Source organism: Liolophura sinensis, chromosome 3 (genome assembly GCF_032854445.1).
Source record: "Liolophura sinensis isolate JHLJ2023 chromosome 3, CUHK_Ljap_v2, whole genome shotgun sequence".
Taxonomy (NCBI): Eukaryota; Metazoa; Mollusca; class Polyplacophora; order Chitonida; family Chitonidae; genus Liolophura; species Liolophura sinensis.
Genome location: NC_088297.1, coordinates 24,337,704 through 24,349,616, shown reverse-complemented (window position 1 = coordinate 24,349,616; position 11,913 = coordinate 24,337,704). Strand labels below are relative to the sequence as shown.

Here is an 11,913-nt window from a genome sequence, read left to right as displayed (position 1 = left end):
TTTCATCATGTAAACAAAACATTATAATTGAATGCTATAAGCGACTAAATTTCATGACGTACTGGTGTAAATGCTAAGATAGCAGTAACTTTGACATCTCTAGTCGTCATATGACGAAAAATTGTTAAGTAGTACGCTAAACCTCAATTACACATACATACTTTGACGTCTACGGTTTAAGCAGAACCAGGTAAAAACAACTTACAGTAATGTTAATAGTGATGGCCTACAGTTACTCAAACTGCTGTTTGATCATTACATTAAGTAAATTATAACATATGAAACCACCTGGCATTAAACAATTTATATTACATAATTTCCAGTTTATATAAAACATTAATTTATAAAACAATATATATATATATATATATATATATATATATATATATATATATATATATATATATATATATATATATATATATATATATATATACTTGAGTAAGGCGTAAAACATCAATCAAATAAATACATAAATAAATATACATAAAATTTATGATTACAGCCGACATAAGCCGTACATTCCTGTCAACGTACATCCCCGGGAGAACAGACTATATCAACGCCGTTTATCTACGGGTAAGCCTGAGTAATCTCCCCTTGCCAGTGAAAACCCCTTCAGCTATCAAGAAGTGAGGAAGACTGTACCTTATTTGTTGCAGTAGAGGATCATCACAAGATAGTCTTGACTGGTTCAATCCGATTGTTACATTGTACTGAATTCTGCTAGGTATTGAAATATACGATTGTCACTAAAGTCTGACCATATATTAAATCGACAATTACAATTAGATGTAATGAAAATTGAACTAGATTTGACTCCTCCGGAGCCGTCCACAGAAGTTTGCAAAAGCTATGCCTACAGTATAAAAGAGACTAAACTCTCTACCACCCCCCCCCCCCTCCCAGAGAAAAAACAAATAATAATAAAAAAAAGAAATTGGTGAATGTAAGTAAAGTTTTCGTGATTTTAAGTTTGGAATCGGCTAATTTAAGTATGATATTGGCAAATTTAAGTATGCTATCGGCTAGTCTTAGGATTATATCGGGAGCTTAAGTGTGGTTAATTTAAGTATAAAGTTTGGAATTTAAGAGGACAATGGGAGGCTTCAAAGAGGCTGGCAAATCTAAGTGAGCTAAGTAGAGATTAGTGAAATTTAAGTAGGGTACTGGCGAATTTTAGTATGAGTTTAGTATTTGGCGAAATGAAATTAATGGTACCCTCCAGCCATAACCAGTTCATGAGGATTATGTCTTTTGAATTGCAGGTTACGAGAACAAGTTCGCCTACATCTCCACTCAGATGCCTTTACCGGACACTATCATCGACTTTTGGAGGCTTGTTCTCGAACAGAGGTCGTCAACGATAATAATGCTGAATACAGGACAAAACGAGGTAAGCTGTGTGGGGCCGCCCAGAGGATTATGTCCAGCTGATGAGAGGTTCTGTCCAGCTGATGAGAGGTTCTGTCCAGCTGATGAGCGGTTCTATGCAGCTGATGAGAGGTTCTGTCCAGCTGATGAGCGGTTCTGTCCAGCTGATGAGAGGTTCTGTTCCAGCTGATGAGCGGTTCTGTCCAGCTGATGAGCAGTTCTGTCCAGCTGATGAGCGGTTCTGTCCAGCTGATGAGCCGATTATGTCCAGCTGATGAGCAGTTCTGTCCAGCTGATGAGAGGTTCTATCCCGCTGATGAGCAGTTCTGTCCAGCTGATGAGCGGTTCTGTCCAGCTGATGAGCGTTCTGTCCAGCTGATGAGTGGTTCTGTCCAGCTGATAAGGGGTTCTGTTCAGGTGATGAGAGGTTCTATCCCGCTGATAAGGGGTTCTGTGCAGCTGATGAGCGGTTCTGTCCAGCTGATGAGCGGTTCTGTCCAGCTGATGAGAGGTTCTATCCCGCTGAGAAGGGGTACTGTCCAGCTGATGAGCTTTTCTGTCCCTCTGATGAGCGGTTCTGTCCAGCTGATGAGAGGTTCTATCCCGCTGATGAGAGGTTCTGTCCAGCGGATGAGCGGTTCTGTCAAGCTGATAAGCAGTTCTGTCAAGCTGATGAGCGATGCCGCTTTCAGCTATCGATCTTTTCTAATCATTTAAAATTTAATTTTACTCTGCAACACGATTATAAAGGACAATTTCTGGACAATCACAGAATGCTGGCATACGATTCTGTTCAGTCATTGTAATCTCTATTCTCCTGACACACGGCTCTATTTATAAATTTAGCTAGCTAATTAAAGCACATTTCTGTTCAATCACTGTGTTCTTTTCAGCTGAGGAACGGTTATTTTTCATCCACTGTGTGGGTCTGTTCAGCTAACACCTGTTTTGTTCAGTCACCGTATGGGTCTTTTCATCTAACACATGTCTTTGTTCAGTCACCGTAGGGGTCTTTTCAGCTAACACATGTTTTTGTTCAGCCACTGTGTGGGTCTGTTCAACTAACATATGTTTTTGTTCATTCACTGTGTGGGTCTGTTCAGCTAACACGTGTTATTGATCAGTCACCGTATGGGTCTATTCAGCTAACAGATGTTTTTGTTTAGCCTCTTTGTGAGTCTGTTCAGCTACTGCGTGTATTTGTTTAGTATCTGTGTGGGTCTTTTCAGCTAGCACATATTTTTGTTCAGTCACTGTTTAGGTCTTTTTAGGTAACACATGTCTTTGTTCAGACACTGTATGGGTCTTTTTCAGCTGACACATGTTTTTGTTCAGTCACTGTATGGGTCTTTTCAGCTAACACATGATTTTGTTCAGTCACTGAATGAATATTTTCAGCTAACACATGTTTTTGTTCAATCTCTTTGTGGGTCTGTTAGCTACTGCATGTATTTGTTCAGTCACTGTATGGGTCTTTTCAGCTAAACAGATGTTTTTGTTCAGCCTCTTTGTGAGTCTGTTCAGCTACTGCGTGTATTTGTTTAGTCTCTGTGTGGGTCTTTTCAGCTAGCACATATTTTTGTTCAGTCACTGTTTAGGTCTTTTTAGGTAACACATGTCTTTGTTCAGACACTGTATGGGTCTTTTCAGCTGACACATGTTTTTGTTCAGTCACTGTATGGGTCTTTTCAGCTAACACATGATTTTGTTCAGTCACTGAATGAATATTTTCAGCTAACACATGTTTTTGTTCAATCTCTTTGTGAGTCTGTTAGCTACTGCATGTATTTGTTCAGTCACTGTATGGGTCTTTTCAGCTAACAGATGCTTTTGTTCAGCCACTGTATGGGTTTTTTCACCTAACACATGTTTTTGTTCAATCTCTGTATGGGTCTGTTCATCTAACAGATATTTTTGTTCAGTCACTATATGGGTCTGTTCAGCTAACACATGTTTTGTTCATTCACTGTATGGGTCTGTTCGGCTAACATATATTTTTGTTCAATCAATGTGCGAATCTGTTCAGCTACATGTAGCGCTTGGTTTTCTTTATCACCCTAGTCTCCGCTTCTTTACTTCTATTGCTATCATTATATTGCTCACCTGTCTCTCCAGGACGGTCAGTATTGGCCAGCAGATGATGAAACTCGAAATTTCGGTCCGTTTGAGGTACGGCATCAATGGACGACGTCAGATGCAGGAAATCTTGTTCGACAGCTCAACCTATCCTATGAGAAAGGAGTGAGTAGTATCAATAGCGATTCATACCGGTAAACCGGAAGTATTTCGATCTCCCTTTTATAGGTTTTATATCTCTGATTTATTTCTTTATTGATAATTGCCATAGTTGTTTGACACCATTCACAAGAAGATTTCTCTTAGATAATGGTAGTCAGTTTATCGTTGGAGGAAACCGGATACAATATTGGTGTGAGAAAAGTGGCCTTCATGGCCTTCGACGAACCTTACACTGTGCAAAGGGCCGCGCTTGCGCTGTCGAGCTCTAATTTTCACCTGGGCCCCATACACTGATAGAAATTTTCATCTATAAAGGCCCTGTCACTTCGTGTGTCCTACAAACTGAAACGAGAGAACATTAACCACTCAACCATGGCTTCTTGGATTCGTTAGGGTTTCATGTGGAAGGGTACCTTTGCAAATGAAGCCAGCAATTACGGATGTTCCAATTTGTAATCTGAACTACCGTATGTAAAAATAATACCTCCTTGTAAAGGCGATAACAAGCCTTGAATGTGTGTTCCGGTGCATAGTTTGTACGAAATAAAACAGCGATGGGATTTAAGAGTACCCTGCCACAGACGGCATGTGAATGCATTTTACTCTCCTAAAAGGATTTTAAAATATAACTCAAAGTCCGTCTGACCAATCTTAGCTGTCTTTCACTTTAAAAACTTGTTATTTTTTAAAGTTTTCCTTTTGTTTCCTGGATTTGGCAGGAGCAAAAGACTGATCAGATCGTGCGTCAGTTCTGTGTGAACCTATGGAAGCCCGGTTCGGTGGTACCGGTCTCAGCAGAGCGGTTGATCAACCTGCAGAAGACTGTTCAGGAGTGGCAGAGACAGAATGACAACAGGCCCATTATCGTTCACTGCGTGTAAGAACCACAGGCCCGCCATCACGGCTATGACCTCTCATACTTTACACTAGTGCAGTGCTTGTTTGTGACGTCATCACTGCCTACTTTGCATACGGAATACGCCATTTTTCTTAAATATACGACACTGCACTTCTTTGGGCCATCAGCAATACACTGCACGTCCCTATTTAACAAAAAAACAAAAACGGAAATCACTGCCTTTCAAAAAATTAGCCGAGGCTCGTGCCTGGACTATTTATAATGTTTGAAAACGTTTAAAAGAGGTCCACTTTTTGAACTAAACAAACTTTATTACCGAATTTGAACGGTAAGACGTGCACCGTCAAAGCTCTTTTTTCATGAAAGGTATCGCGTGTTCGCTTCAATGGTTTTACATAAAGTTATCTCCCCTTTTGCTCACGTGTACATCCACAGCTACATTCCTCGTGCTGGAACTTTTATGTGTTTCACTCATGTAGGCTGAACGATACAAGTTGTTAGGATTTAAGCATCGCCCTGGACAAAATCCATGTTGAGATAAGGTACAAAGTCCATGTTGAGATAAGGTACAAAATCCATGTTGAGATAAGGTACAAAATCCATGTTGAGATAAGGTACAAAATCCATGTGGAGATAAGGTACAAAATCCATCTTTAGGTAAGGTACAAAATCCATATTGAGATAAGGTACAAAATCCATCTTTAGATGAGGTACAAAATCCATATTGAGATAAGGTACAAAATCCATATTGAGATAAGGTACAAAATCCATGTTGAGATAAGGTACAAAATCCATGTGGAGATAAGGTACAAAATCCATCTTTAGATAAGGTACAAAATCCATATTGAGATAAGGTACAAAATCCATCTTTAGATAAGGTACAAAATCCATATTGAGATAAGGTACAAAATCCATATTGAGATAAGGTACAAAATCCATCTTTAGATAAGGTACAAAATCCATATTGAGATAAGGTACAAAATCCATATTGAGATAAGGTACAAAATCCATGTGGAGATAAGGTACAAAATCCATCTTTAGATAAGGTACAAAATCCATCTTGAGATAAGGTACAAAATCCATCTTTAGATAAGGTACAAAATCCATCTTGAGATAAGGTACAAAATCCATCTTGAGATAAGGTACAAAATCCATGTTGAGATAAGGTACAAAATCCATGCTGAGATAAGGTACAAAATCCATGTTGAGATAAGGTACAAAATCCATGTTGAGATAAGGTACAAAATCCATGTTGAGATAAGGTACAAAATCCATATTTAGATAAGGTACAAAATCCATGCTGAGATAAGGTACAAAATCCATGTTGAGATAAGGTACAAAATCCATCTTGAGATAAGGTACAAAATCCACGTGGAGATAAGGTACAAAATCCATCTTGAGATAAGGTACAAAATCCATGTGGAGATAAGGTACAAAATCCATGTGGAGATAAGGTACAAAATCCATCTTTAGATAAGGTACAAAATCCATCTTGAGACAAGGTACAAAATCCATCTTGAGATAAGGTACAAAATCCATCTTGAGATAAGGTACAAAATCCATGTTGAGATAAGGTACAAAATCCATGTTGAGATAAGGTACAAAATCCATGTTGAGATAAGGTACAAAGTCCATGTTGAGATAAGGTACAAAATCCATCTTGAGATAAGGTACAAAATCCATCTTGAGATATGTCATGTATCTGTATTATATATATCATTATATATGACAAGAAGACATGGCGGTGTTCCATGAGACAAAAATGACGCCTCTTTCCTTCAGAAACTTCTCAAGTTCACAAACGTTCAGTTCCTGAAATTTCTCCATCTATTGTTCACTCTAAACAACTTTTTGCGAATCTTTTTACAGCTATAAGAAGTGCGACCCTGCAGTACTTGACAGGTCACATGATACTATTGCGCTTTTTTACCTTTAGCAGTAAAAGAGTTCGAACTCAAAGTTTCCTATTATGATATTGTTGTCGTTGCTTTGGCTGACCGGGCTCAGTTTGCCACACATTTATTTCTGACAGGTATGGGTTTTTTTTATCTTCGTAGGAATGGCGTGGACAAAACCGTACTGCTGTGTACCTGTTTCACTGTGTTGGAGAAACTAAAAGCGGAACACATGATCAGTGTACTGTACACTGTAAACACCAACCGGAAACACCGCCCCGGAGCTCTACCTAACTTGGTAAGATATCGTACCATATACTGGTAACACTAACAGAAAACAACAGGCCGGAGTTTTGCCTAACGTGGCAAGTTATTGTACTGTATACTGTGAACACCAAGCAGAAACACCGGGCCGGAGCTCAGCCTAACGTGGTAAGTTATTGTATCGTATACTGGGAACACCAGCAGGAAACACCGGCCGGTGTTCTGCCTAACGTGGTAAGTTATTGTACTGTATACTGGTAACACCAACCGGAAACACTGTCCTTGAGTCCTTCCTAACGTGGTAAGTTATTGTACCGAATACTGTGAACAGCAATCGGAAACACCGCCCCAGAGCTCAGTCTAACGTGGTAAGTTATTGTATCGTATACTGGGAACAACAATCAGAAATACCATCTTGGTACAGAAATACCTAACGTGGTACAGTGACCAGCAATCGGAAACACCGCCCCGGAGCTCAGCCTAACGTGGTAAGTTATTTTACTGTAAACTGTGAACACCAACCGGAAACACCGCCCAGGAGTCCTTCCTAACGTGGTAAGTTATTGTACTGATTACTGGTAACACCAACCAGAAACACCGCCCCGGAGCTCTGCCTAATGTCGTACGTGATTGTACTGAATACTGGGAACACCAACCCGAAACACAAATCCCGAGGTCTACATAACGTGGGAATTTATTGTACTGTTTACTGGGAACAGCAATCAGAAACACCAACCTCGACATCTACCTAACGTGGTAAGTTATTGTACTGTATACTGGGAACAACAATCAGAAACACCAACCTCGACATCTACCTAACGTGGTAAGTTATTGTACTGTATACCGGGAACAACAATCACAAACACCAACCTCGACATCTACCTAACGTGGTAAGTTATTGTACTGTATACTGGGAACAACAATCACAAACACCAACCTCGACATCTACCTAACGTGGTAAGTTATTGTACTGTATACTGGGGAACAACAATCACAAACACCAACCTCGACATCTACCTAACGTGATAAGTTATTGTACTGTATACTGGGAACAACAATCACAAACACCAACCTCGACATCTACCTAACGTAGTAAGTTATTGTACTGTATACTGGGAACAACAATCACAAACACCAACCTCGACATCTACCTAACGTGGTAAGTTATTGTACTGTATACTGGGAACAACAATCACAAACACCAACCTCGACATCTACCTAACGTGATAAGTTATTGTACTGTATACTGGGAACAACAATCAGAAACACCAACCTCGACATCTACCTAACGTGGTAAGTTATTGTACTGTATACTGGGAACAACAATCAGAAACACCAACCTCGACATCTACCTAACGTAGTAAGTTATTGTACTGTATACTGGGAACAACAATCAGAAACACCAACCTCGACATCTACCTAACGTGATAAGTTATTGTACTGTATACTGGGAACAACAATCAGAAACACCAACCTCGACATCTACCTAACGTGGTAAGTTATTGTACTGTATACTGGGAACAACAATCAGAAACACTAACCTCGACATCTACCTAACGTAGTAAGTTATTGTACTGAATACTGGGAACAACAATCACAAACACCAACCTCGACATCTACCTAACGTGGTAAGTTATTGTACTGTATACTGGGAACAACAATCACAAACACCAACCTCGACATCTACCTGACGTAGTAAGTTATTGTACTGAATACTGGGAACACCAACCGGAAACACTGGCCTGGGGCTCTACCTAACGTGGTAAGTTACTCCGGATACATTCCAAAAAAGAGTGCTTGGTCATCGTTCTTATCAATTTTTGCCAATGTTTCAAACAGAATATTGGATACTATTATTATGGTGATGATTTTCCCCGAGCCCGCCTTTGTATAAGTTACATATTATTGAGTACGGCGTAAAGAACCAATGAAATAAGTACATAAATAAATAAATCCGCAAACACTAGAACTAGCCGAATTTTGCAAGACACAATTAGTGTGAGCATGATAAAAGTATTGGCCTTAAACTTTAAAGTAAAGCACCAGACGCCTGTAGACAAAAGGTTTTCTCCTTGTCCTCATCAGGTATCACATCACCATTTCACCTATACACAACGATATACCAATAAATTGTTTTTGTAATTTAGATTCTAGAATATGAGATTCAAGTTTACTTTAAACATTTTGGCTTGTGTTGGAGGCATGTGATATTTTCCTTATAATTTAGGTAACTTATTTTCACATGGGAAAGCGGACGCCAATTCCAAACCACAGCCGTGTTTATAAAATCTTTCTCGTCCTGTCCTATTTATTTATTTTTTTGTTTATTTCCACATTTAAACATTTTTTCCATATCTAAAAGCGATCAATTTTTGGGTGGCTAAAAGAGAAATGCTTGGATTAACACAAGGTCCTTCGCCAGGAACAGCAGAAACCATTTAACTTTATGTTGCTGAGCCGCCGTCATATAAGTGAAATATTCTTGAGTGCGAAGAAAAACACCGGTCAAATAAAAAAATAAAATTAAGGCTGCAGACGAATCAGCGACAGCTGGATTCGAACCCCTGACCTTATTGATTGGATTATTGTTCGTTTGTTCGTTAACGCCATACTAAAGAAGTTTTCACCTTTGTGACGTCGGTTAGGTGTATGGCTGGAAGCGACCAGATTACCTGGAGTCACGCTGACCCTTCGCAGGGTAGCTGACAAAAGTAGCTCTTGATTTAAGCTGCAGCCGTAAGAGAAAGCGCTGAAACAATGAACTTCAGTCTTTTTGTAAACAAAGATTTCTACAGAAATAGGATGATGGCTAGTAAGGGCCACGCATGCCTCCAGTAACATCAAGGGCGATGAAGCGGAAGGGTAAACTTGCGAAGGGAAGAGGGGAAGTTGCGATTCCAAAAGGCGAAGTTGTGATGTGAAATGGCGATGAGACGATAATCCGAAGTTGCGAAGCGAAGGGGCGAAGTTGCATCGCGACTTCGACCCATCGCATCACAACTTCGCCTCTTCGCATCGTCACTTCGCCTCTCCACTTCGCCTCATCGCCTCATTACCATCGGTATTACGGCAGGCATGTTGTGGCCATTATCAGCGATCATAACATGGGATAGATTCCCAGGCTTACCTCGTGAGCACCTATTGTATTTTTGTTTTTCAGGAGCAGTATGGATTCTGCTATGAAGTTGTTAGGACGTTCATTGAGAGTTTCGATACGTACGCCAACTTTGTCCCCTGAGCAAGGCCGACCTTTAAAAAGGGAAGTTACTGAGTCATCTGTGGGTCTTTGCAACAGCCCCGCGTGACTGCCAGCGCAAGGCACCAATTATAACTTAGCTTCCGACTTTGCTGTCACTATTATGTACTTGGCTGAAGATTTCATTTTATTTACATGCATGTACTATATTTACAAATGGGAAAGAATACCCAGCTTTGGTAAATGACCAACATAAGTATAGCGCCATCTGGAGGCTGTTTAAGGGAGATAACTCAGTTACGAACCCACAGGCTCTTCCCTCTTTCCTCCTTTCTCAGTTTTATTTTCTCTTAGAAGCACGCTGTTCATCACCTTATAACTCTTATTACTTCTATCTATCCACTCACTTTTAAGTTCTACATCTGTTTTGCAATAAAATAGGCTACATATACGTCATATAATATAAACGTTCCCGTGTTTAAACCGTTGTTGTTGCTTCGTTCTGTCATTCCATCCCATCCACTCTTTTACAAGACCTTTATTCGTGTCGGAGTATAGTTATTCATTTAAACATAAACCACAGTAATAAAGGTTAGTAATTGTCCTGGTATGACATTACAGACAAACCAGATAAATAGTAAGTATAACCGCACCATGCATAACGGCCGCCGTCATATAAGTGGAATATCCTTGAGTACGGTGTAAAACACCAGTCAAATAAATAAATAAAATTCACTGTGTAAAACAGTTAGAGGTGTGAACTTCATCGTGTAACATAATTAGAAGTGTGACCTTTACTGTGTAGCACGGCAAGAGGTGTGACTTTCACCGTGTAACACAATTAGAGGTGTGACCTTCACCGTGTAACGCACATTTAAACGTCAAATACATGAAGATATTTTCATTTGGCATCTGCAAAATTCTCGATCCAAATTGTGTGTATAGTTTATGTATGTGCATGATCGATTGAAACTGTGCCACGAAATATTACGCAGCATTCCATAGTAACAAAGCCAGCCGGGCAAAGGGTTAACAGATCACATAAATTTACGGATTTCTACCCGACATCAATGTCTTGTTCAACTAGCTTGCAGACTCCTTTGGAATGAATTTTAGATTTCTGCACACTAACATTGTATGCCATGCACACTTTTGTATTTACCACTTTGTATTATGAATCAGGCAGTGCCTTTTTCGTACATCTGACTATGAAACTGAAACTACAGAAATATAACCCATTTCTAAGTGGCATATTACTTTTATTGCTGATATAATCAGGTTATGGTTTGAGTTTTTGCGATTGTTTATAGAATACTTTTTTATTCAAATTACACATAGATCTAATATGATTAGATGATGTTATTTACTGTTGCCGAGGTTGCCGCTGTTGCTGCTGTACTAAATGAATTGGCACAACGAGAGCAGACAAGTTTTTAATCTATCGGTAGATTTTGTTGTCTTTATTTGCATCTGCTACATTTCTTTGCGATAAGGAATGGAATATTATTTAAAAACGCGGGTTGGAAAATGCTGATTGTGTTTCATTAAGTGTTATCTGATTCTGTTCAGTTTTGTATGTTCTTCTTCATTACCTTCAGCCCTTTCTATAGAACAATTGTACTGACTAAAGTTACATTTGAATTATGTTGAAATTTAAAATAACACAATTACATGTGAATTGACTGTGATAACAAAATAACAAAGATGATGGCTACCAGACTTAGTACTTCATGACATATTAGTTTAATGTGTGTCACGTGAAATCTTTCCGCATTATTTACGCATTCTGTTCTAAATTAACTTACTGTCATTTTTACATTTGGTGTGACATATTGAAATTGTCATATCATGACTCGATGCAGTTGGATAAAAGTTTCCTGTTATGACATCCAGTTGCCATGGTAACACAGGATTAAAATCTAAATGTATGTTATGTGTGCGTCAAAGCTGTGGGTCGGACACGCTATTTGTTTTCTGCTAACAAATTATATATAATTGTTTAAATGATATATATACGCTACTTACCCTGTGATGTTATATCCACTTTTGGCACAGGCTTAATAAAATGCACAATTTTTTTATCAACC

General features: G+C 39.1%; 1 protein-coding gene across 1 annotated transcript; it reads left to right on the top strand.

The window, feature by feature from the left end:
- Positions 1-1,367: 1,367 nt before the first annotated feature.
- LOC135463727 (receptor-type tyrosine-protein phosphatase alpha-like) lies at positions 1,368-9,891 on the top strand. The gene is made up of 5 exons (XM_064741138.1): positions 1,368-1,396; positions 3,490-3,615; positions 4,332-4,489; positions 6,529-6,664; positions 9,791-9,891. Exons 1-5 carry the CDS (start codon positions 1,373-1,375, stop codon positions 9,866-9,868), a joined length of 522 nt encoding a protein of 173 aa, XP_064597208.1. The 5' UTR covers positions 1,368-1,372; the 3' UTR covers positions 9,869-9,891.
- Positions 9,892-11,913: the final 2,022 nt, after the last annotated feature.

Excerpts from the sequence above, each read along its gene's own strand:
- LOC135463727 (XM_064741138.1), top strand. The coding sequence starts at position 1,373 with ATGCTGAATACAGGACAAAACGAG. Across the intron at positions 3,616-4,331 it reads ACCTATCCTATGAGAAAGGA|GAGCAAAAGACTGATCAGAT; the intron begins GTGAGTAGTATC and ends TGGATTTGGCAG. Across the intron at positions 4,490-6,528 it reads CCCATTATCGTTCACTGCGT|GAATGGCGTGGACAAAACCG; the intron begins GTAAGAACCACA and ends TTATCTTCGTAG.